We start from the raw sequence: 25104 nt of genomic DNA on the forward strand, positions 1-25104 counted from the left end.
CTATTAGGTTCAAATTCTCACTCCACTTTAAACAATTGAAGCTGGAAATAACGAATGCTGCAGCAGACTTATGCTCAAACAAAAGGCCTCGTGCCTTCATCAAGACTGGAGGATGGATATAAATTTATATGGTTGAAGTATTAACTGTTAGTCTCAGTCATATCACAAAAGGGCTGCTAGATAGTGTGTTAAGTTCTGGGTGAGAAACGGGCAAGATCATAGTCACCTGCATATAAATAGTAATCAAAGCCATGGGGATCAAGGTTTCTTAATTTGAGGTCTTCAAGGGATCCCTGATCCCCCTGAAACTGAATTTAAAATGCTGTACGTATATGTGCATTTTTCTTGGGAGTGAGAAGAGAAAGCCTTGGAGGGACCCTACGGGACACCAGCATTCAAGGTAGGTACAGAAGAGGAGCCTACAAAGGCAACAAATAGCCAGAGAAGATGGAGGAAGACCAGGCGCTCATGGTTTTTCAGAAGTCAAGGAAAATTTCAGCAGGTGGGGTCTGGCATTGCCGGGGGCCATCCCTCCCAGTAGCTCTGCTCACCTCGGTAGCACCTCTTCATGTCAGGGCCCAGTCGCATTGTGTCAGGACAGGCACAGGTGTACTTGGGGGAGTGGCTGGAGATCTGAGGAGCAGGAAGGCACAGGTACTCACAGCCTCCATTGGGCTGGGCACTCAGCTCGCAGGCATCTGCAGCTAATGGCACAGAGAGAGATGGGGAGAGAGAGTACTGGGGCACAGACGGGACGTGCCAGGCTCTCCCTCCCCCACGTACGAGGCCCTTCCCACTCAGCTAAATCAAAACGCTTTCTCTACTACTTTTACTGGGCACCTTCCGTCACTGTACCTGCTGTTTTATCCCTACTCTTTCTTCCTTTTTTTTTTTTTTAACATCTTTATTGGAGTATAATTGCTTTACAATGGTGTGTTAGTTTCTGCTTTATAACAAAGTGAATCAGCTATACATATACATATGTCCCCATATCTCTTCCCTCTTGCGTCTCCCTCCCTCCCACCCTATCCCATCCCTCTAGGTGGTCACAAAGCACCAAGCTGATCTCCCTGTGCTATGAAGCTGCTTCCCACTAGCTATCTATTTTACATTTGGTAGTGTCTATATGTCCATGCCACTCTCTCCCTTCGTCCCAGCTTACCCTTCCCCCTCCCCGTGTCCTCAAGTCCATTCCCACACTTTCATTTAATGCTGATGACAACTCGGAGGGGGGGTGTTATGCCCAGGTTAACAGATAAAAGACTGTGGCTCAAAGAGAACAAACTTGTCAAAGCTATACCTCTAGTAATTTTGGAGACAATTAAAATTGAGGTCTGTTGGACTCCAAAGTCCATGTTTTTTCCTCCCTATGCCACATGCCCTATCTCTTTCTTATTTAAATTTCTAATCTAGAATCAGGCACCAACCTTATCTCCTTACCCCTTTTTGCTTTCCCACCTTCACCCTTCCCATTACAGTTAGAATGAGTACATTCTAGTGACAGAGGAAGGGACAACCTAATTGTAGGATTCCTGGCGTCTGTTGCCAACCAGCAAGCTGACTTACTGATGGCCCTAGGATACGTTACTTTATACCACTGCAAAGTACGAACAAACAGCAAATGAGAAGCAATGTGTTCCTTTATGGCAGAAGGAGCTCTGGAATCAGACAGGCCTAAGTTTAGGCTTTAGCTCTACCACCTGCTAATGTTATTTTACCTCTATGAGCTACAGTTTCCTCAGCTGTTGAATGAGAACAGTAAAATCCATACTTTGTAAGACTGGCAAAAGTGGGACATTTGTATATTTATTTATTTCTACCCAGCCTTAGTTCACCAAGAGCTTGAGGCAAAATGAAATAAAATATGTGACAGCAAGGCAGTCCACCAATGAGAGGGACTGTTGCCACTACTTCTGGGGATGCTGAGACGTGACATGAATGTGAATACAGCCTGCCTACTAGAAGGAGAGGATGTGGGCAGTGGACTTGGGACCGGGGAAGGCTCACCTCTTGGCTGCTTCAGCTCATGGAAGATGACAATGTCATGTGGGTTATTGAGGTTCTCAGCTAGGATGGAGATTTCCAGGCCATTGAGCCGATTTGCACTGAAAATGGCCTCATTCTCCAGGTCTGTCCAGAACACCTTGTCCTGTGGGGTACAAATACAGAGGATGGGAAGCCTAGAGCTTAAACCCATGACCTCAGCCTGAGGGCTCAGCCTCAAACCATAGTCACAAGAACTGCTCTGGCATCTCCCCTGAACTCTCTTGTCCACAGATTCATAGTGGGACTCTCAGCTCTGATCTGTGGCATATGCTCTGGTTCCCTTCTGTCTCAGAGGGTTATTCAGTGCTTTGGCCTGAAGGCTGCTCATTAACGCTGAGCTAGGCCTGCTTCCTGGAGTTCAGCAGAAACCAAGGTTGGGTCTCTGTAGCTGTTACCATTACTAGGGCCTGGGACCAAGATTGGAGAGGATGTATGATCTAGTGAGAACTATCCCTATGGGGCCTCCTACAGCCTCTGGGTATACACGCATACACATCCAATGGTTAGTCCATACGAGCCTAAATGTGCATCTGTAGGCAAATCCGCATTTATAGGTACAACCGTGCAGCCTCATGTACAGATCTAGACACATACCCACATGCACATCTACACACCCAAAGGCACACTTGTACCTAAAATGAACTTGTCTAAGTACTGGTATGCATATTTACACTCACAAGCACTAGCACATACAGGAATGCACATTTTTAAACAGACGCATTTATGTATACACAGGCACATACACATACATGCCACATATACGCACAAGCACAAACACATGTGTCTGAACACACCTGTCTTTTGAAGCAGAGGCTGGACTTGGGAGCTGGAGCTTTGCCCACAATTTCAGAGCTGTGCTGGGTGATGTCGCTCCAAGCAAATATTGCCAATGCCCACCACAGGCCACTGTCCCCTTGCTTTCCCTCCCCTTGGTGGCAGAGTTAGTTTTGGGGAAGAGGTATGGGTGTGCGAGAACTTGGTCGCTTCCGGCTTCCTCATTCCCCAAGGAGAAAGGTTGTTAGGGTCAGAACACAGGAGGGTCTTGACTCTTCACCCTCCTGTGAGCTTCTTGAGGACTGGGATGATGTCTGATTCACTTCTATGACCCCAGGGTCCAGCAAAGGTCAGTGAGAGTGTGCTGAATTGAATAGCATCTCTCAGGCCATTTGCAGTAGTAAATGAAACTAAGGAAATGTGTATTCCTTTTCCCTTTCTTTATTGGGGTACCTTCTGTATACGTGGGTACAGTGCTGGGTGCTGAGGGTACCTGGTCTAGCAACTTACCTGTGAGAAGTGCTCTGAGGGAGGGGCCTTGGGGAGGAAGCACAGGAAAGGCTGCCAGGTGGACAATGGGCTGCATAGCCTCTGTTTGCAGACAGCTCACATATTGTGTACAAACAAGCCAGTCAGCTTCCCTGTCCCTTTGTTTCCACTTGGACGAGTCTCAGGGAGTTGTCCTATTTGAACAGCCTTTCCTAGGCTTCAGCTTCCTGATGGGGCCATGCCTCCCCTCACGGAGCTCACCTCAAACACAGCTATCCCGAAAGGGTGGCTCAGGAAGTCAGGGGAGGAAATCAGCATCTTCCTGTTGCCTCCGCTGAAGTCAATGCTGGACAGCTGGTGCAGCTTGGAGTCTACCCAGTACAAGCGCTGGTTCAGCAAATCTTGAGGAGGAAAAAGGGACAAGGGGATTGGGTTGTGAGCCTGGGACCACAGCCCGTATTTCTGCTCCTCTGTGCCCCTTCCCTGCCTGCATCTCCAGGCCAGGCCTCAGAAGGAGGCCAGCCCAGGGCAACCATCGGGAAACACAGGCACTGGTACTGTAAGGGGACACAGAGGGCTTCCCTGGTGGTGCAGTGGTTGAGAATCTGCCTGCCAATGCAGGGGACATGGGTTCGAGCCCTGGTCTGGGAAGATCCCACATGCCGCGGAGCAACTAGGCCCGTGAGCCACAACTACTGAGCCTGTGCGTCTGGAGCCTGTGCTCCGCAACAAGAGAGGCCACGATAGTGAGAGGCCCACGCGCCGCGATGAAGAGTGGCCCCCGCTTGTCACAACTAGAGAAAGCCCTCGCACAGAAACAAAGACCCAACACAGCCAAAAATAAATAAATAAATAAATAAATTAATTAATTAAAAAAAAAAAAAAGGGGCCACAGAAACAAGACCCATGGAGCTCCAGGCAGTGGTCAGCACCAGGCGCTAGGACAGGCCCCCCCAACCAGGGAGGGCAGGGCTCACCCAGGGTGATTCCGTTGGGCCACTCAATACCGTCTGACACCAGTGTCTGCCGGTGCATACCGTTGAGCCCAGACTTCTCGATCTTAGCCTTGTACCCCCAGTCAGACCAATACACGAACCTGGAAGAGAGAAGAACCAAATGGGCTTCTTGTCAGGGGACATGATTGGGGTGGTGTGGGTCACAAGGGCTCGATGGCCCTCTGAATATTGAAGATTATGCTTAGCGGGGACTGGAAAGACCTCTGAAGTTCATGGGAACCATCAAACCTTAGCGCTGGCAGGCGTGTTGGTCTTCGCCTTATCTGAGTGCCTGGAGAAGCCTGTATTCCCCGAGTCTACCTGACCTCGGCTGAACAACCTGTCAGCCTATCTCTCCCACTTCAGCAGCTCCAGCTACAGCCCTAGCGTGCCAGAGCAGGAAGGGAAGTGCCCTGTCAACCCTCTTACTTTCCTGGTTGACAGAGGAGAAAGCCGATGACCTAGCCAGGGTCACACAGCTAGAACTCTGTCCAGGGCTTCTCTCTCTTTTTTCTTGAACATTTATTGAGTATTTACTAGGTGAGTGGCCTCATCTCATGTACTTACAAATGTAGTAATCACTGCCCCTCTAATCCAATCCCTACAGAGCAGGCAAAATGAGCTTCTAAAAATGGAAATAAGTTGTCATTATCCTGTTTTTTTAAATTGAGATATAATTGACATATAACACTAGTTTCAGGTGTACAACATAATGATTTGATGTTGCAAAATGAGCACCACAAGAAGCTAGTTAACCTCCAGCACCACCCATAGCTACAATTTTTTTTCCTTGTGATAACTTTTAAGATCTATTACTCTCCAGTTTTTAAACTTTATGATGGTTTCTCCTATTGACCTTAAAATCAGGTCCCAAATCCTTACCACATCCGACAGGGCTCTGCATGACTAGGTCCCTGCCTACCTCTCTGGCTGTCTCTCCTGCCACCACTGCCCAGTTCCCTTACAAACTCCACACCCGCCCCCAGGGCTTCTCTTAGATCCTTCAGGGCACCAAGGCCTTCTCAGAGCCTTTGCCCCCACTTGTTTGCCATTTAGAACGTCTTTTCAGTGGAGAACCTTCCTCCAACCCTCAATGTAAATAGGTCCTCCCTGTTATTGACTCTTAAAACACCCTGTTTTTTTCCTTCCAGCGCGCTCACACCATCGGTTATTTACGTATGCATGCGGGTGTGTGGCATATTTGTTTACTGTCTGTTTTCCCCACTAGTCTATACGCTCCACTGAGGGCAGGCTCCTCATCTGCCTTACTCCTCATTTTGTACCTGGCAGGTAGCTCGTGTGTGGCATATAGGCCTTATTTACTATTTGTTGAACGAAGTAGCCTCACAATTACCCCAGGAGGGTATAATTATTAGTCCCATTTTACAGATGAGTAAACTGTGGCTCAGAGAGGCTGACTTCCCTAAGACCACGTTGTGAATAAGTAGTAAGGCCAGGCTTCAAATTTAAGTTCAAATTAAGTTGGACTCTAAAGCCCGCGTGCTTAATCCTCCCCAAAATGCCTCTGCTGAAACCTGGTGTCAAGCCAAGGCTGGCTCCAGGCTAGGGGGCTGGTTGTTCTGGATCCCTTCCATTTGCCACTTTGAATCCCATCGCCATTCTGCTCCGTATACCAAAAGGCTGGCGCACGTGGGAACCAAATCAATGGGCTGGGCTCCCTAGCCGTCTGGCTTCCAGTTGTATTCAGCAAAATATCGGAGGGGGAAGGGGAGAGACTGAGGTCAGGATGTTTATTCCCCTAACTCCCCCCTACAAAGGTGCCTCCAGCTGGCTAATGCCCTAAAGGTGACCCTCTCTACCCCGCTCTTTCCTTCCCAACTTGGGTAACCCTCCCTGCTCCTGCTCCTCAGGCCTGTTACCTGTTACTAGTCCAGGACAGTGCATTAGACCTTACCCGCTCCTTTGTAAATAGTCCCTTTATTAACCGGCCTTAAATTATCTTAAAATGAGTGTGCAGTGGGTTTCCTGGCGGGACCCTGACTGAGCCACAATGGACCAGGAATGGGCTGAGTGTACCTATATGGTTTGGGGGACACGGCAGGTGCAGCCCCAGGTCTGTGTGATAGCAGACAGAGAACAGGGTTGAGGTGGGGGATAAATGAGGTGACTCAGTTGTCTGCAGAGTGCCTGGCACTGTGCTGGATGCACCTGTGCGTGCCTATTAAGCGGCAGCTGTCGGTCACTTCCCAAGGCCACGCACACCCTCTCAGGTGGCCAGCCTCACCCCCAGCTGCCCTCACTGGAAGAAGAGGGTTTTCTTATCCCTGCTTAACAATTAAGGAAACAGCAGTAGGAAGAAGCCGGTGATCCTGGTAAACATAATATGATGCAGCCGCTTAAAAACCATGCCATCTCAGGACATCCCCACTGAGGGAGGGAGCGAGGGAGGGAGTCCTGCTCTGTTCAGAATCCCTACCCCTGATATGGAGGCATGGCCAGAGCAGGGCAGCCTGGGTGGTGAGGGGCCCAGAGGCTGTGGGCCACAGGGATGGGGATGGAGGTGGGCAGGCTGGAGCAGAGCTGACCCAGTAATCTCAGTCCTCAAATCTTGCTGGCTGTCCTGCAGGGCAGGGAGTAGACATGCTACAGGTAACTCCGGAGGCCAATGGAGGAAGTCGAAGAGAGGCAGATATGGGAATATGAGAAAGAAACAAACAAAAGAATACTTTCTAAAGGGCAGAGCTGCCCCAAAATGAAACAGGCTGTATGAGAAGTAACAAGCTCCTGTCTCCGGAAGTGTGAGCAGTCGCCAGATGCCCACCTGCAGCACGCAGCAGCCTGAGGGAAGACTTCCTGCCCCAGGAGCATCTATCAGGCAATTTCTAGAGCCCTACTCGGCTCTGAGATGCTCTGGTTCTATGATATGGTGAGAGAGTGGCAGAGTCCTGGGAGCGCCCTGGCGACCAATGCGCAAGGGACCCTTGGTCAGGGGTTCACAAGCTGAGGGGCCCGCATGGACTTTCTTCCCTATGGCTTGTGTCTGGGTGGCCCAGGGCCTTCCAAAGCCCTCAAGGTAGCTCTTGTGACAGACACATGAGGACTGAGCGCCTAGGGCAATCTGGGGTGGAAACACTCACCCTCGCAGGGGGTCAACGGCAATGGCCCGGGGTTCACTGAGGTCACGGCTGAAGAGAGTGCAGCGGCGTCCGCCATCAACTGTGGCCACTGAGATGGTCTTGTTGCCCGAGTCGGTCCAGTAGATGTGCTTGTGGACCCAGTCCACTGCCAGGCCCTCTGGAGAGTGCAGCTGCTCATCAATGAGGACCTCCTGCTCTGTCGGGTCGCTGGCTTTGTCCATGTAGGCGCTAGGAGCAACCAGGGCTGGCATGGGCAGGTGTGCCACCCCCAGGCCCATCTGGAGCTGCCCTTCCCCTCTCTCTTCCCTCTGGGCCACAGCAGTGCACTGGAGAGGAACTTGGCTAATTTCCATTCAACACATTCCCTGGGCCACCAGGGTAAGGATACAGGCTCAAGTCAGCCACAGTCTCTGGCCTGGAGGAGCTCAGTTTAGTAGGGACAGACATTTACAGCCAGATAATTACACCAATACACTGTGATTACAGAAAGTATCAGAGGCTATAGCAGCAGAGAAATGGAGACTACATCACCCTGGAGGGCTGGAGAAGCCCTTGTAGTTGAGCCCTGAAGGACCAGTTTGTCAGGAACACAAAGAACAGAAGGCAGAGGGAACAGCATGTGCAGATGCCGAGGCGTGTGTTCTGGAACAGTGAAAGATCCAGTGGGGGTGGAGTGGGGTAGGTGGGGTGTAAGACAGGAAGTAAGTGTAGGCAGGGGCCACATCCTGATGGGCTCTGCATGCCACGCTAAAGGCTCAGGGTTTCACTGTGGAGGGGTAACTGAACAGGTCGGAGGACATGGCCAGATAGGCATGTTAGATCACTGTGGCACCTGCGGAATATGCAAGGGATTGGAGGAGGGAATGAAGGCAGGGAGACCAGTTAGGAGGCTGTGACCGCATCCCGGTGAGAGACGAAGAGGGTGTGCAGAAGGGCTGAGGCAGTAAGAATGGACAGAAGGGGCCACAATACAGCAGACACTCAGGAGGCAAAATTAGCAGGGCTTTCTCTCTCCCAAATGCTTTATTTCCCAAGGTTTTCCTCTTCACATACCCTCTCTTCAGGTGATTAGTTCCACAGTGCCCACGGCCATCCACAGCTCTGACCCTCTGATCCAGACAACTGTCTAAGTTCCAGACTATAAAGCCAACTGGCCCCCGTCAGACGTCCCATGGACACCTTGAACTCAACACATCCCAAACTGTTCATCCCCATTCCCCTCCTCTCAGCCACACAGACTGCCTACCCCCCACCCGAAACTCCTCCCCTGCTCCCATCTCAGAGAACGGTACCACCGTCCACGAAACCTCCCAAACCGGAAACTGAAAGTCCCAAAATGAACCTGGGAATTCATTTTGGCTCCTCCTCCCACAGCTCCATACCCAGGGCATCATCAAATCCTGCCTCTTTTCGTCACAACCACTGGACAGGCACCGCTCAAGCTGGTTCTGGGTGTGCGAGTGTGAGTGAGTGTGTCTGTGTGTGCTGGGGTGTGATAGGCATCAAGTTGTCAGCGAGCAGCATCCATCCATCCACCATTCGCTCAACAGCCCGCCCAGTGCCTGGTCATCGGCAGTCCTGCCAAGTGGATCTCAGGACAAAGAAAGGGGGCCTGGGCATGCAGAGGCTCCTAGGAGAGAACCTCCTTGTGTGTGCGAGGAGCCTTCCCAAGTGCCAGAGTCCACTGACTGTGGTGTGAAGGGCTGGACTGCAGGTAGTGCCACCCAGGAAGACTTCCTTGACCGCCAGATTGGGTCAGAGGCCTCCTCTATACTTTTCCCTCATGATCATCACAATGGATGTCGCTATGCTCTGAGTGGGATCCTCCAGGCAGGACCAGGTCTGAGTCATCTTTGAGTCCCCAGCATCCAACACACATATATGTGAGCTGCTCTGAAAATCCCTACCAAAGCCCAGAGGCTGCTTCCTTTCCGCCCTGGCTGAACATTTCCTGTGTCTCGCACTGACCCATCAGGCCACCAGAGGCCAGTCAAAGCCCCCACGTGTGGGGCTCAAAGCTGCTCGCCCATCCAAGCCCTCAGCCCTGGAAGGCCCAGCAGGTGGAGAAGTCCTGGCAGTTCCACAACCACTGTGAACCCACGTGCCTTCCTAAGCCCCATCTCTGTCCTGGGGAAATACAGAGGCAGAAGGGGTGCAGAAGCCACCCTTCCTCTCCTCCTTTGTTGGCCCCAGCACCCCCCTAGGCCTGGTTGCAGGACCCAGGCCTCGACTCACCTGTAGATCTTGCGGTAGGAGAGGTCACACCAGTAGATGCGATTGGTGGCAACTTCGACGTCCAGCGCCACGACGTTCTTGAGCATGGGGATGAGACGTGAGTAGTCCCGCTTCACCAGGTCTATCCTCCGCACTTCGTGCCGGTTGGTGAAGATTAGGGACGGGCTTCTGCCAGCTGCCATGCAGGGGGGTTGAGAGGGAAAGGGTCAGTGTTAAGAGGCGGGGGATCTGGAGACCAAGGCTCTACCACTGGTTTGCTGGGGGACTCCTCATTTCCTGTAAAAAGTGGTGACGACTCCTACCTCACAGGTTAAAGAAGCAGGTGAAATGATGGGTACAAAAAGCATAAGATGCAAAGCACCAAGTGTAACAGAGGGATTTTTATTCTTTTTATCGGACACAAACTCCCCTCAAATCTTTGATGACTCCCCATTTCCTCTGGCCTGCACGGAAGGCCTTCCGCAGCATGACCCCAACTCCCTGTCCAGCCTCATCACTCACCCCGCTAACACCTTGATTCCGGCCACCAGACTACCTGTCATCACCTCGCCACGGCAGAGCTTGCTGCCTCGGGGCCTTTGCTCAAGCTGTCCCTCTACCTAGAATGCATTTCTCCCCAGCAGCTGCCACCTCCTCTGCTTGGGCCCCACTGCAGTGTTCAAGAAGGGGCAACATGAGCGTTAAATGATTTAGAAAGATGACTGAGGCTGCAGAATGGAGCACGGACCTCAGGGCTAGGGGTGAGACTGGAGGGAGGAGATTCAAGGAGGTCGTTGTGAGTCTTTAGTTTATACAGAGTGTATTGGCATGAGGTGAATCTGCAGATGCTGGCAGGGACCAGATCACAAAGGATCCTGTGATCCAGGGGAAGAGTTTGCACTTTATTCTGAGCCAATAGCAGGGGTGGGATGTGTATAATATGACACAGATTATATACGTGCAAAGGGACAACACACAACTTCCCGTGTATACACAAACCCATTTTTAGACTTAGGATTAGATTTTAGGAAGATCTTCAGTGAGCTAGACATTCCTGGCTACTCCATGGGGAGGGTCACTGTCCCCCAGGCCTATGAGGGCCTAGCACTTCGCACAGGCTGCCACTCCTCCAGCCTGTTTTCAGATGGAACGGGCCACTCGCAGGCACCTGCAATACTGAATGGCAACGCCTGCCCCTGGAGCTGCCTGTACCTTCTCCCCCTCTTGTTTTCCAGCTGACACTTCTGCAGGCCACCTGGTTCCTCACTGTCCATCTGTGCTCCCTGGGGACAGGGTAGGACCAGCACAGAGCCAGGTGGGGTCTGGGGCTGGGTGTGCGACCTGTGTGTAGATTATTTCAAAGCAGGGTTGGGGTGACAGGGAAGGTGTGGGACAAACAGATACCATGGAAAAATAGAGGTCTAAGCGCAAGGAGAAAGGAGGAAAGCTGGATTCAAGGCCCAGTTCTGCCGCTGACAAACTGTGATTTTCCTCACCTCAAAATGAGAGCAAAGACACTTCACCTTCCTGAGGGCAGGAGCTGGGTTACAGGGTACCTTGAGGTGATTTTTACTGAGAGCTGTGACTGTGACAGGAACCCTGTGTGTTTATGATTTGAGTTTTTGTGTAACTGCACTTTAGATATTCACATGTAGGGGTTTGTGTATACATGGGCCATTGTATGTTGTCTCCACTGCACGTATGTAATCCCTGTTCTGTGTCACACCTGTCCCATGTGGGGGTAAGAACAGGTTGCATGTTACACGTGATGGGCTAATGTATGTGCTGTATATTGTGCAGTTTGGGTGGTATATGTTTTGGGTTTACGGGCTACATGTCAATTATTGTAGCTGCTGTGTTGTTATAACCTATAGAATGGGTATTATATTCGTGCGTCTGAATTCCAGGTTCATATATCCAACAGCCTACACAATACTTTGCTTAGATGTCTAAACAGTTTTGTTAAATTTAACATGTCCAAATCAATCTAATATTCTCCCAAACCTGCTTTTCTCACCGCCTTTCCCAACTCCATAAATAGCAATCCTATTCTTCCAGTTAGTTCGTCAAAAACCTTGGGGTCATCTTTGACTCCTTTTTTTTCTTTCACATCCTATATTTAATTCATAAGCAAATCTTGTTGCTTCAAAATAAATCCTGACCTTCAAAATATATTCATACTGTCATACTGTCCACTTCTCATTATTCCCACGCAAGGCCCTGATCCAAGCCACCGTCACCTCTCTCCTGGCTGACTGCAAGGACCTCTGCAGCAGTTCCCCCGCTCCCTCCCCTGCCCCCGACGGTCTATTCCCAACACAGCGGTCTATTCCCAACACAGCCGTCAGAGGAAGTCAGTTAAAATGTAAGGCACACCCTGTCCCTCTACTCTGAACCCACAAAGGCTTCCTTCCCCCTGACTGACAGTGAAACCAAGAGTCAGCCCTTAGAATGGTCTCGAAGGCCTTTGTGATCTGCCGCCAAGTCACCTCTTGGACTTCATCTCCTATGCTCCTTGCCCTGGCTGCCCTGGCTTCCTCGTTCTTATCTGAACACAGCAGGCATGCTGCTGCCTTCGGTTCCTGCAGGTAATGCATGGCTCACTCCTTCATCTCCTTCAGGTCTTTATTCAAATGTCACCTTCTCAGTGAGGGCTTTCCTGACCACTCTATCAAAAACTATAACTTCTCTACTTTATATTTCTTCTGAACCCTCATCACCATCTACCATGCACTGTATTTATTTTTCTGATTTCTTGTCTGTCTCACCAACTAGAGTGTAAGTCCCATGAGGATAGACAGGGATTCATGTCTGTTTTGCTTACTGCTGAATCCCTAGTGCCTACAACAATGTTAGGTGTTCAGTGTAAAAAACTGAATAAAACAAGTGAATTCCGTTGGCTGACCTGACGGTCAACGTGAGGTCTGCACATGGCCTGCTCTTTGTGTGGGCTGCCCGTGCCGCGTGTAGCCAGCACGGTCCAGCCCGCGTCTGGCACTGTGTGTCGTGCGAGTGCAGACTCTGTGGGCTGTACCGGGTGGCGCTGTGCGGCGTCTGCGTGGTGTTCATGCACAGTGCATCGTGTGTGTGCTGAATATTTACACTCTGAGCACCGTGTGTGCAACCTGCCATCTGTGTGTGTATACGCAGGTGTGCACACCTGCTCCTCGCGTATGTGAAGCACACTGCTTCCTGGACTCCCTCAGAGCTGCTCCCCTGCCCCCCACCTTGTGGTGTCCATACCGACGGCCTTGCAGTTCTTGGTCAGGGTGTCCATCTCGTAGCCAGGGTGGCACTCGCACTTAAAGTAGCCCTTGTAATTGACACAGATCTGGCTGCAGGCGTCTGGGTCCTCACACTCGTCAATGTCTGTGGGGAGGAGCAGAGGTCAGAACTGGCAGGAGGAGCTGCCTCCTTGAGGGGCTTGGGGAGGGTCTCACCACCACAGGTCTTCTGGTCCAGGAGCCGGTAGCCCGATGGGCACGTGCACTCAAAGCCGATCTTGAGGTCGGTGCAGATGTGGGAACAGCCGCCATTGTTGTGCAGACACTCGTTCAGCCCTGGGGAGGGACGTGGGCTCCTGAGGGTCCAGGAGCTCAGATTGGGGTGGGGGCAGGACAGGGATGGGCCTAGAGCTGAAGCAGAGACCCAGGGCAGCGAGCTTCCCCCAGAGCCTCACTGAGCCTCAGCCTCATTGGCCAGGTGACTGGGCAACAGGAGGCTCAGAGAGGGCCAGCTCACATAGACAGGACACAGTGGAACCAGAACTCGGGTCCTTTGCCTCCCAGGCCAGGGCTCTGTCCACCACCAGGCTGAAGGCAGCTAGGCTGCCTAAGGTCTTTCCTTTCACAAACACATTTCTTATGGCTCCTCCTTCCTCGTGACCTCAGAGTTGAAGGTGCCCGCAGGTAACACGTCCAACCCTCAGGTACCCCAAGAATCCCTTCCGAAATGCCCTTGCTTAAACACCTCCAGCTTCGGGAAGCCTGCTTCCCCCCTGAGGCAGCTGGCTCTGTGTGGGGTTGGCCAGAGTCCAATGGCTCCCTCAGAATCTCCTTAAAGCCCTGATTCCTGGTCCCCCGCCATTCAAGTGCCTTTCTCTGGATGCACTCCATCTGTCTGTGTCCTTCTCCGGCAGGGCCCAGAGCTAGTCCGCCACCCAGAGGAGTCTGAACAACAAGGGCTGCCCGCTACTGAGCTTGTGGTTATCTAAGACTGCCAGGCTTCTTTCTCCATGGAGCTGTTGCTAAGTCAGTTCTCTCCCACCATGAACTATGGTGGATTTTTCTCACCTCCTCTCATTTCAGCACCTGTCCCTATTCCTACACTTAGTCACAGGCCTGGTCCCAGTATTACCAACTGCTGCAAGGGATGAAGGGATGCCAGGAGGTCATCTGGTTCCCCCATCCTCCACTCCCTTACCACCTCCTGGCAGGGTCCTAGCGGAGGTCAGGGAGGCCAGGACCAAGGCTCACCAAGTTCTCACAGCATCTTCTGGGCTATAGAACCACAGAGGGTTAATTCTGCCAGCCAGGGAAGGTGCCGTGCCACCCTCTGCCCATCAGGCCCACGCCCCACCACTCCAGCCAAGCCAGGCAGAGCTGTGCCAGGCCAGCCAGGGCCATGCACACAGCTGGTCTGAGCTGCCCACCCCAGGCCATGCACAGCTGTGGTGCCCCACCTCCAGCCTGAGCCATGCTTAGGGAATGCTCCTCTTTACCCCTGGGCCGCCTCCTGTTTCTCTGGGATGTTGGCAGAACTGAAAGAAGAAGACCATAGCAACCCCATGACTCGGGGGCCTGGGGGTGACTCAGCCAGGCCCAGCCCTGGGAAGCCCCAGCCCCTCGGGGCGGGCTGAGCTGTGGTAGCTTTGCGGTGGTCTCTGTAGGGCACCACCCTTCAGGACTCTTTCTGTCACTCCAAGCCCTCCTTGACCTCTCCGACACCATACTATTCCCTCCCGTCCATTCATCTGTTCACCTGCTCACTCACGGCCTCAGTCACGCGTCACTCACTTCCTACCCCTCCTTCTGCAGGAGCAGCAGCTCAACCATTGTGTTTACCGAGCACGGGGTGGAGGGGCACGTGTAGGATGGCTCTGCAAGGGGAGAGGGGAGAGCTCCACGCGACTCAGGCTTCGATGAAAGACCAAGGAACTGAGTCCTCCAGGGCTGAGGTGAGTCGAGGTCAGAGAATGGGTAGCGGGTCCCGAGCTGTCTATCTCCGTCAACCCTTCCCTGGAAGGCCAGCGCTGAGGCAGAGGCTGAGGGGAGCCTCCGGGCCTTCCCAATTCTACCTACCCTGGAGGTGATTCTGCTGGGGGGCCTGCAGGGTGGGGAGAGGGGAAGGTGGCCCAGAGAGGCCTGAGGAGCATTGGAGGTCCCCTGTTGAAGGAAGGGGCAGTGCCCTTCTCCCAGCACGCACACCCACCTGCATGCACACACCTGCATGCACACACACACACACCAGCTTACGTGCACAGGCAGGCACATTCACACAGACGTGGGAGCCGCACAGAGATACGTGATGCAATTCCCTTGCCTTCCTCAGAGAAGGAGCCATGGGTACAGACACTGGCCTCTCACCAGCACAGAGACACAAACACATGCGTACATACGTCTCTTTGGTGTGTCATGCAAAAGACAAGAGAGAAGAGAGTTTAGCAGGTTAGTAGTCTGTGGGTAGAGGGCGGGGGGGCAGTGGCTAGGCTCAGCTGCTCCTGCTTCCTTATCCTCTTTTCCATAACTTCCTTCTTCTGGGACTTCCCATGGCAGGGCCTGGGGGGAGTCTGTCACCTGCAAGCTCAGGTGAAGGCCAAGTGACCTTCACCCAGCTACTCTTCCTTCCGAAATCAATTTCTTAATCTTCAATAGGGGCAGAAACGTGCTAGTCCAGGGAGCTCCAGGGGGTGAGGCTCCCCTGAGGGCCCAGGAGGGGAGGAACCGGGTGGAAAAGGGTCTGCCAGGAGGGTAGGGGAGGGAGGGTCTGACCTAGGCTCTGTCCCCCAAGGGATTCTCTGTCCCCTGACCTCAGAAATGAACCTTCCTGGAGCCCACGCTGGGTTTCCTGCGTGCTCTCTAGGATGCCCGCCCACCTACAGTCCAGACTCTCCTGTTCTTTTTAGCCTGGAACCCACCCCCTACAGCTCTGGCCATCTTTCCACTCCTAACTCATGTCCAGCCTGTGAGTCTGGTCTCCCAGAAAGCTCCTCAGGGCTCAGGATGGTGCCACCCTCTGCTGCTGGGTCTGCCCTGTGCTCATCCGGGCCTGGCCTGAGCCCAGTGGCCTTCAGATGTGCCTCGTCTGCTCACTGCCTGCTGTTCCCCACCTCTTCCTCTGCAGGGTCTCCTGCAGGGGGCTGGAAGGCCTCGGAGGCCAGCGCCCTGGCTAGGTCGGCAGGGCAAAAATAACGAGGAAGAGAGAAAGTTCCAGAGTGAGCACACACTCAGAGGTCTGAATCTGGAAGAAGTGAGGAGAGGCTGCATTTGTGAGAGGAAGCATAATTTCTGAGCATCTGGAAAGGAAAGGCCCTTCGATTTGCAGAGTAGCAGAACAAGAGGCCCCAAAGGCAAAGAGCCCCGTCTGAGACCACGGGACAGCACACGAGTCCAGAGAGAGGGTCAGATCAGAACGTGTGCAGAGGGGCAGGCGAGGGCTGAGGGCCGAGGGCCAGGAGGGGGCGTGGCAGGGAGGGTTAGTCCAGCAGTGGGGCGGAGACAGGTACTGTACCACACTCTTTCAGAGGCTCATCTGACCAGTCCCGGCAGTCCCTCTGAGCATCACACACTTTCCCGCCGTCCACGCACTCGCCACTCTTACACTGAAATCTGCGGGGACCCTCACATGTTGACTCTGTCGGACCGGACAAGAGAGTGGACAGCACCTGTGAGACCTTGGGCAGGGAGGGCTGGGGTGGGCTGGGCCCATGGGAGGTGAGAAGAGCTCCAGCCCCAGCCCCTGCTGGTCTCCAGAAAGTGACCCAGGACAGACAGCTGAATACAGGGCCAGTGGGAGCTCTGCTCACAGAAGGACAGGACCCCAGGGATAATCGGGATATCCAAGCATCATCTAGATGGGCAGGGCATAGGGGTCTGTGTCTGATCTGTCAGTATTAGGGAACTTGGAGGGAAAAGCAGCAGCTCTACAGAGACCCTGGCGGCTGCACTGACCATCTCCTGAGGGGGACCTATGCTCCAAGTGTCCTAGACAGAGGAGGCCACCTCACTGCCCAATCACTGATCCATTTCTCCAGATGACCAGTGGGTCAGGGTCCCTGCTGCTGCTGCAGGGTGATGACCGCAGAGCCATCTGAGAATTAAGGGGGCTCCCTGGGAAGCGGGACTCAGCCTCTGCTCAGTCTGGGAACCAGTGAGGGAGGCTGTTTGGAGGCCTAGATGTGGACAAATGGTGGGGGCTGAACTTCCTGCAGTGCCTTCATGTCCCCTCCCCCTAGGCCTCTTTCAGCTTTTGCAAAGTCCTTAAAAATCCAGGTCTAGTGCCACTAGGACCCCAGGAAGGGGATCTGGGTGGTTTAGGGGCAAGTAATGCTCTGAGGGAAGATGCATCTTAGGGACCAAGGGGTGATGTCTCCCTCGTTGCTCTCTACGGAGCCAGGGGGAGGAGCGCAGGCATTCGCCTCAGAGGATGCTGCCCTTTTGCCGCTGACCACACGCACCCTGCAGGCAGCCAGCTTCATCACTCCTGTCTGGACAGTCCTGTTCCTGGTTGCAGCGCTTGACGGCAGGGACACAAGTCCCATCCCCACACTGGAACTCGTCTCCACGGCAGGTGCCCAGCGCTGCCAGGAGAGGGCAAGGGGAGAGAGTCAGGGCCGTTGTGGTGCTGGGACGGCTCTCCTCCCCCAACCTCCACCCTCACCCCCACTCCATATCCACCCCTGGCAAAAACAGAACCGGTCGCTGAGCTTGGGAGTCTTTGGAGGACACCTGGCCAAGGCACAAAATGGGGAGACTGAAGCTCAGAGAGGGGGAAGGCCTCACCCAGGGTCACACAGCACTCTGGCTGGCAAAGGCAGGACTACAACTCAGGTCTCCTGTTTCCCACTCCACCGTCTCTCCCCAGGGCCACCCCTCCAAACAGACACGTGGTCTTCTTTGGAGTCTCCGTGCTCATTACTTAACGACCTCATCCCTTCAGCAAACCCCTCCTGAGCGCCCAGTGTGTGTGCGGTGCTGTGCAGGGGTGGGGAACACAGAGATTACTAAGAGCCTCCCCATCCTCTAGGAGCTCAAGGGTGCACAGTGGGGCTGAGGGGCGAGCAACGAGGGCATCACGGTGTGGATGTGCTGTAAGAGAGGGCGCCAGGGACCTGCAGCAGCTCTGGGGAGAGATGCAGCCCAGCTGGGTCCATCAGAGGAATCTGGGCGAGGCCTTGAAGGATGAGCAGGCCCAGCAGGTAGGCAGGGTGGGGGGCTTCCTAAGTGTACCAAGGTGTCTGGCATTGGAACCACTGGGTGACTGCTTGGGGCAGGGAAGGGCAGGGATGGGAGGTATGGGGTGGGGGGGAGCATTACTGAAGGTCACAGGTACCTGTGAAGACCCTGAGCTCCGCAGCTTAGCAGCCACGTGACCTCACACAAGTCACTTCACTTTTCCCAAGTCCTGTTGCCACCGTTAAAACATTACTAGGATCAGAGTAGAGCAAGGAGAGGTGGCGCAGTGGTTAAGAATCTGCCTGCCAATGCAGGGGACATGGGTTCGAGCCCTGGTCTGGGAAGATCCCACATGCCACGGAGCAACTAAGCCCCTGAGCCTACAACTACTGAGCTTGCGCGTCTGGAGCCTATGCTCCGCAACAAGAGAGGCCGCGATAGTGAGAGGCCCGCGCACCGCGATGAAGAGTGGCCCCCGCTCGCCGAAACTGGAGAAGGCCCTTGCACAGAAACGGAGACCCAACACAGCCAAAAATAAATAAATAAATAAATTAGGGCGAGGAGACGCGGCCCCTCCACGAACAGTCGCGCACCCGCGGCTCTGGGCGATACGGAGGGGAGGTGGCTTACGGCAGTCGGCCTCGTCCGACTTGTCCTTGCAGTCGCGGTCGCCGTCGCAGCGCCAGCCCAGGTGCACGCACTCGCCGCTGCGGCAGGCGAACTGGGCGGCAGCGGCGCAGGTGGCGGGCGCGGACGTGGCCCTGGGGCCCGCGCGGCCGCAGAGCTCGGCCGCCTCGTCCGAGCGGTCCTCGCAGTCGAACTGGCGGTCACAGACCCAGCGCTCGGGGATGCAGGCGCCGCCGTCGCCGCCGCCGCCGCCGCCGCAGCGGAACTCGCGGGGCCCGCAGGCCGGGTCGGCGCAGCCACGCTCGTCGCTGCCGTCGCCACAGTCGTCGTCGCCGTCGCACACGAACACGGCGGCCAGGCAAGAGCGGTTGCTGCACTGGAACTCGTGCGGGGCGCACACTGCGCGGGACAGAGAGCCGGTCGGCCCGCCGGACCCCATCCCCGGCGCCCCGGCCCGCTGGTCCCGCTACAGGGGCCCTGACCCTCACCCATGGGCCAGAATGAGCCCGGCTGGGGGCCCGAACAGGGGACAGCAAAGGGGGCCTCCAATCCGGGTCCTGCCAGGGTCATGCTGGGCGACCTGGGGCAGCACACTTGCCTCCCTGAACCTCCCCAGCCTCACTGGGAGTAGGAATTCTTGTGCTGCTCCCAGCAGGATGGTGGGACTAGGAGAGTCTCTAAGGCTGCAGAACACACCCTGTCTTGAAGGGCTTTGTGATGTTCTCAGGAAATGATATGTAACATGACACTGACCCTTCCAGGAAACAAGGTCTGGACCTGCTTCTTTACAACACAGCTCAGGTCCCTCCCCCTCCCCAGTTTGCCCAGAACTATCCTAAGTCCCTTGGCCTAGCATCCAAGGCCACTAGCATGGAGCTACTGCTCTGCCCCATCACCTCACTCCCGCACATGCTCCAGCTTCACGTCACACACTGGACCATTTGTACACTTTCCCACCTCCCGGCCTTTGCCCAAGCTGTTCCATCTGCTGGGCGCCCATCTCTTGCCCACCACTGTCTCTGTATATCGCAATGATGAGTTCGCATCCTTCAAGGGCCCAAATTCTACCTCTTTCATAACACACTTCGTGCTCCCCTGCTTGGCAAGTTTCCACCCACCTCCACTCTCCTTTCTGGTGCCCTTCACAGCCTGCTCAGGTGTCTGGGTCTTGTGTCCTTCTCTGTCTGCCCCATGACCACAGACTGCATGGGGGTGGGCTCTGAGACTGATCCACTTTTGTTCTGAAGGCCTGGCACAGAGGAGCTCCCTGCAGTGAGTGGGTGTGGTGTGGACGGAGGCTGGAACGCCCAGGTGTGAGGAGTAATTTAGGGATGTGCAGTAGTTAAGGGCACAGGTCACTGGCCCTGCCTGAGGCCCTGGGCTTCCCTTCTCTGGTGGGCTGCTCTGAGCTCAGAGGCTGGGAGAGCCTTAGTGACCACCAGCCCAACTACCAGTTTACAGATGGGGAAACTGAGCCCCAGAGAGAGGAGCAGTTTGCCCAGGGTCACACAGTCAGTCCATGGTGATGAGGGAACCAGAACTCAGGTTTGGGGCTCTTACTTCCTACTCTGACTCATCTCAGCTTTCTGGTTTTCCTCCCATCCTGCAGTGTAGGCTGTTTCTAGAGCAGCGACCTGGCCTCCTTCCCTCCTTCATTCCTTACACAGAGGTCAAGAACAGGCCTGGGGGCCCAGGCAGGGTGTGGATGCAGGAGCTGTGGCCACAGGTAACTCGGTGGTGGCAGCACCAGATCTCTCCACGTGGGGGCGCCAAGAGTCTGTGTTTTTATTTTCCGGTGGGAAAAAGTCCTTTCACATCATTAGGGAACATAAAAGAGAACGATGTCTTCAGTTTCACAATTTAGGCAGCTCGTGTCATGTGTTGCTGACAGCGCTACCAAGTTTCTGACAGATGCATTTTTTTTTCCCTTTCTGGACTTTTGGGATGTTGGGGCATTGGTGGGAAAAGCACACCCTACCCTGTGATGTCTGCCCCTCAAGATTAAGCTGATGTCTAGATTAGCTCCCCTCCTTCCTGTCCAGACAGGGAGGGAGGACTCATTACGATCAGAGTTCTGAGAAGTGCTATCTTTATCCTGAGTTCGCTCCAAGGTTTCGAAGCTGACAGCACCTTGAAGATCTATATCCTCAGGCCTGTGCCCAGGGACCCCCCACGCCCAGCATTCACGAATGGAAGAAGCTCTGAGGGATGAGAGAAGGGAGAATTCTTTTTGTTTCCCCCGGTGGTTGGGAGCTGAAGCAGAGCAGCCCCACAGGACCTTCGAACACCACTATCTCGTATAATTAACAGGAAACAGTCCTGCCACAACATGCCCTTGTTAGAGCTACTCCTACCCCCCGCAGTAGTGGCTGATGGCCTGATGACTGAGGAAATATCTGATTTTCAGGGGGTTGGGGAGGGAAGAGGATTCTCACTGGCCAGTGAGGCCCCACAAAATTATCACAGCTGAAGAAATGAGCCAATGCCGTCAATGGGGCTTTGAAACTGCTGGACCCAGCCAGGATCTGCCCCCATAACCAGATGCTTCCGGCTTCAGACATATCCAAACTCCAGACTCAGAATCCTAGAGTGCTGTGACTCAGAAGCCCCCAGAGGAGATGGCATTCCCCTGGGCCAGGAAGGATGGATAGGATGAAATACAGAAGCTGATGAAGGAAGGGGGTGGGAGACAGTGGTGGGCAAGTGTTTGGCAAAAGCCCCCAAGGGATCACCCAGATCTCAGCCCTGCCTCACAGCCTAGTAATGATAGCCAGTCTGTCTACCCCGTTAATCATGAGCTCCCAGAGGGAGGACTCTGTAGCAGTCACCTTATCGGCCCTTTCGGAGCCTGGCTCCGGGCCTGGCACACAGTAGGTGCCCATTAAATATGAAACATGCACGGTCGGGTTGTGCTCCCCACTGGCCCAGGCCCTGCTGGCCCGCTCCCTGGGAAGGAGATAATCCCTGTGTTTGAAGCTCAGTGATGTGGAACTGCCCCAGTGACCACTTCCATCTGTCCCTGCCGAGGCTGCTGGGAATGTCTTCCTGCCCTATGGCGCCGGGGCTCAAATCTGAGATTTTAGCAACAGTCCTCCTTCCCACCTCAGGAATCTGTCCCCCTCCCCACCCCCGACACTGCCAGTGCCCTGGCCCGGGCCAGCACCATCTCTCACTACAGTCCCCACCCTGGTCTCCCTGCCCTTGCTCAGATATCAGTACAGACGTATGGAATGGATGAGCAGATGTCAGGCAGGCGTGGTTTAAGAACGCATGGATTTTGCGGTCCAGACCTGAATTCGAATCTCAGTTCCATCACTCAGCTGTGGGCACTTTTCCTCGCTCGTCTGAGCCTCAGTTTCCTCACCCACAAATGGGGAATGATAATGGCTGTTCGTGAGGTGGTTGTGAGGATGAAAAAGAATGTCTCTCCAAAGTGCCCGGCCATTACTAGTGTCCTGACCGTTACCTTTTCCTCTCCACCTGCCAAGCCCCCTGGAGAACCTGGCCCCTCCCCACAAGTGGCCACTGCTCCCCGAGGCTGCCTGACTGTGCTTGGCAAACCCTGGGGACCTGACCCCAGACTCACAGGTGGCACAGCCGGCCTCGTCCACTCCACTCTCGCAGTCCTTCTCCCCATCACAGCGCCACGAAGCGGGCACACACTTGTGGCTGGTGGGTCCACAGCTCAGCTTCTCTGCGGGACACACCTGCTTGGCTGTGGAGACAAACACACGTGCATGGCTTAGCCGAGGGGGACACAGGGCATGGTGCCAACCGGTCCTACTGCCTGGCTTCAGCCACCGGGCCCGAGGCCCTGGGAATCCACCAGGGCCTTCCTGCCCCATGTCTCAGTTTCTTCGTCTGAGAAGAAGCCCCTGTCTTCCCCTAAGACTTCCTGAATCCTATAACTGACCCCACCACTGCCCTGCCTAACACCCTTTCATGGCCCCTTGGCCCCTGGCCCTCAAGGCCCTCCTTGATCCAGGCAACCCCTGCCTGCCTCACCGGCCCGACCTTCCACCCTTCCAAGCCTTCCCTTTAAGGCTCCAGCAATGTGGAGCCGCCTTGCCCTGCATGAGTCTCTGCCATTTCCAGCTGTGTGCCCTTGGGTGAGATATGCCCCATGTGGGCCTCAGTTTGCCTTCCAGATCAGTGACTCCATGATCTGAACCTGCAGATGTGAAGGGCTCACCAAGGCCCCAACAGCTCCCTCCAAGCCCCCTCCCCTGGCGACGGTGCTGAGGCCGCTGCTGAGAGCGGCCGTCGAGTGGCAGGGCCCAGCGGGACCACATAGCGATAATTACTGCAGCTGCAATCAGAGGCTGACTCAATCAGGGGCTCGAAGCCCCAGGGTTGATTCTCAATTTGGAAGAAAGAATGAGAACCCTGATCAGGCCTGGGGATGGCTCTCATCTTGAGCGTCCCAGAATGGCCCACGTGACAGACCCAGCTAAGGCAGATACATCTCAGACCTCCGTGGCTGGCTCCCTCAGCCTTTCAGGGTGTACACGAGGTCGAACTCAGTGGTCTCCAGGATGTGCCAGGCACAGTGCTAGATGCTTCCATTTAATCTTTACAACAACCCAGCAGGGTGAAGATTATGTCGGGGCCTCCAGCACGAAGGTCGAGGCCATGGGATCTGGAGCTTGGCTGCCTGGGTTCAGCTCGGTCACTCACTGGCTATCCACCTTGGCCAGCAATCCTTATCTCTGTGCCCATAAAGTGGGGACAATACTATTCCCTATCCCACAGGATTGTTACGAACACCTACGTTAATGTCTGTAAAGCACTTAGAACGCCCAGCCAGTGCTCACCAATGATACCTACTATTACTCTCCACGCGGAGCAGCTGAGGACTTGTTTATTGTAACCCTCAGTGAGTAGCTATTGAGCACTGCTGTGTACCAGACATGGCACCCATCACCAGGTCCTAGTCACACAGCTGTAAAGAGCCGAGTGAGGATGCAGTCAGCTGTGTCTGATGCCAGAGACCGGGCACAGTCCACTGCACCCTGCAGGTGGCAGGTTACTGGTGCCTTACCCTCAGTTTTTCTCTCTGATCTCAGACCAGTTTTTCTTCCTCCTCCTTCCATAGCTGGGGTGAGAGGCCACAAGAGATGGAGAAAAGGGCACAGACAAGGTGGGGTTGGGAGCGGGTATCTGAGTCAAGGCCCCCAGACACTACTATGCTGTGGGAGAGGAGTACCTCGGACCCCTAACTGTGGACCCCAAAGTTATCCCTAGGAATACATTTCACAAATATAAGGCGACCTGTTGGGAATACGGGATTCATAGGATTCATTTTACAGAAATTTCCCTTTACAAATACTGTCGTGTAGAGCCCTGGAAAGCACTGACACTCAAAGACCCTTTACAAAGGCCTCCTCAGGGTGGTAGTGCAGGGTGGTGAGGGGCCTGGGAGTCAGGAGAGGGGCCCAGAGCACCTCCATCACCCACGCACTGCAGGACCCGAGAAAGCACTTCCCGCTCTGGGCCCAGCAGAACACGAGGGGTCTGCAGCGACCAGCATGTCCTAGAGTCCTGACTAAGGGGTGGGTGTGTGAGGGCTGTTAGAAGTGCAGGTTCTTTGGCTCCAGCTCACTCTAGACTGAATCCAAACTTCGAGGGCAGAGCCCAGGCATTTTAGCCAACTCCCCCCACTCCACCTCCCCTGGTGATTCTCACGCACCCTATTTGAGAACCCCTGAGTTATCATTCTACAAGTCTAAAAGATATAGGATATTTCATCTCTTAAATTCACTCCCAGAAAAGTGATAGAGGAGGTTCTGTATGTTTGCAAGCCCCTGAGGGAACCATGGGAGGAAACAGAGGAGTTGGCAGGGAGCCACATTTACTGAGCACCTACAGTGGGTCAGGCTGTTCCATTCTGAGGAGCTGATATTTTCCCATGTCATCCTGACCCTCATCCTGCCAGGTAAGCAGGCCCTGCAGGCTGTGAGTGCAAACTCCAGGGGCACCATTCACAAAGATCATCATGTCAGTGGCACCCCTGGAATGGAGCAGGGCAGTGGTCCTGCAGGTAAGCACTCCATTTTACAGATAAGGAAACTGAGGCTCAGAGAGACCAAGTAACTGGCCCAAAATGCACAGCAGTGAGGGGCAGAGTCCCAGTTCCTTTGACTAAAAACCGTGCCCTTTTCCATCAAACCCCTCCTGCTCCTGTGGGTAGAGAAGTGGCCCAGAACCAGCCCCAAACTCTCCGCCCAAAAGCCCAGGTGACTGAAATGGCCCTTGACCTGTCCACACCATTTCCGGGGGCCTGGTTCTGCATACCCCAGTGCAGCAGGCAGCTGCTTGAATTCTGAATGAATATTTATACAGTTAATTGCATAACCTTTCAGCAAGGACAATGATTAAACAATCCGTCTGCTTCCTTTCTTTATAATTAATAAGACATTTGCTGTGTCCCTAAATAGACGGCTCTAATTACAGGCTCTCGAGGATTCA

At 54.2% G+C, this 25104-nt stretch overlaps 1 protein-coding gene across 26 annotated transcripts in view; it reads right to left on the reverse strand.

The window, feature by feature from the left end:
• Positions 1-25104, reverse strand: part of LRP8 (LDL receptor related protein 8) — a 79008-nt gene that overhangs the window by 11688 nt on the left and 42216 nt on the right. For 5 of the 26 annotated variants that reach the window (XM_036845279.1, XM_036845283.1, XM_036845290.1 and 2 more), the window contains exons 4-16: positions 22223-22351; positions 18640-19035; positions 17292-17414; positions 16346-16468; positions 14298-14375; positions 13057-13176; positions 12860-12985; positions 9638-9812; positions 7403-7630; positions 4287-4405; positions 3571-3710; positions 2008-2149; positions 552-704 (exon numbers count right to left, since the gene is read on the reverse strand). In XM_036845279.1, coding sequence (XP_036701174.1) covers positions 552-704; positions 2008-2149; positions 3571-3710; positions 4287-4405; positions 7403-7630; positions 9638-9812; positions 12860-12985; positions 13057-13176; positions 14298-14375; positions 16346-16468; positions 17292-17414; positions 18640-19035; positions 22223-22351 — 2052 coding nt within the window. The remainder of the gene's footprint in view (positions 1-551; positions 705-2007; positions 2150-3570; positions 3711-4286; positions 4406-7402; positions 7631-9637; positions 9813-12859; positions 12986-13056; positions 13177-14297; positions 14376-16345; positions 16469-17291; positions 17415-18639; positions 19036-22222; positions 22352-25104) is intronic. The other 21 variants (XM_036845289.1, XM_036845294.1, XM_036845296.1 and 18 more) reach the window with 14 other exon arrangements.

The sequence above is a fragment of the Balaenoptera musculus genome, chromosome 1, assembly GCF_009873245.2.
Source record: "Balaenoptera musculus isolate JJ_BM4_2016_0621 chromosome 1, mBalMus1.pri.v3, whole genome shotgun sequence".
Taxonomy (NCBI): domain Eukaryota; kingdom Metazoa; phylum Chordata; class Mammalia; order Artiodactyla; family Balaenopteridae; genus Balaenoptera; species Balaenoptera musculus.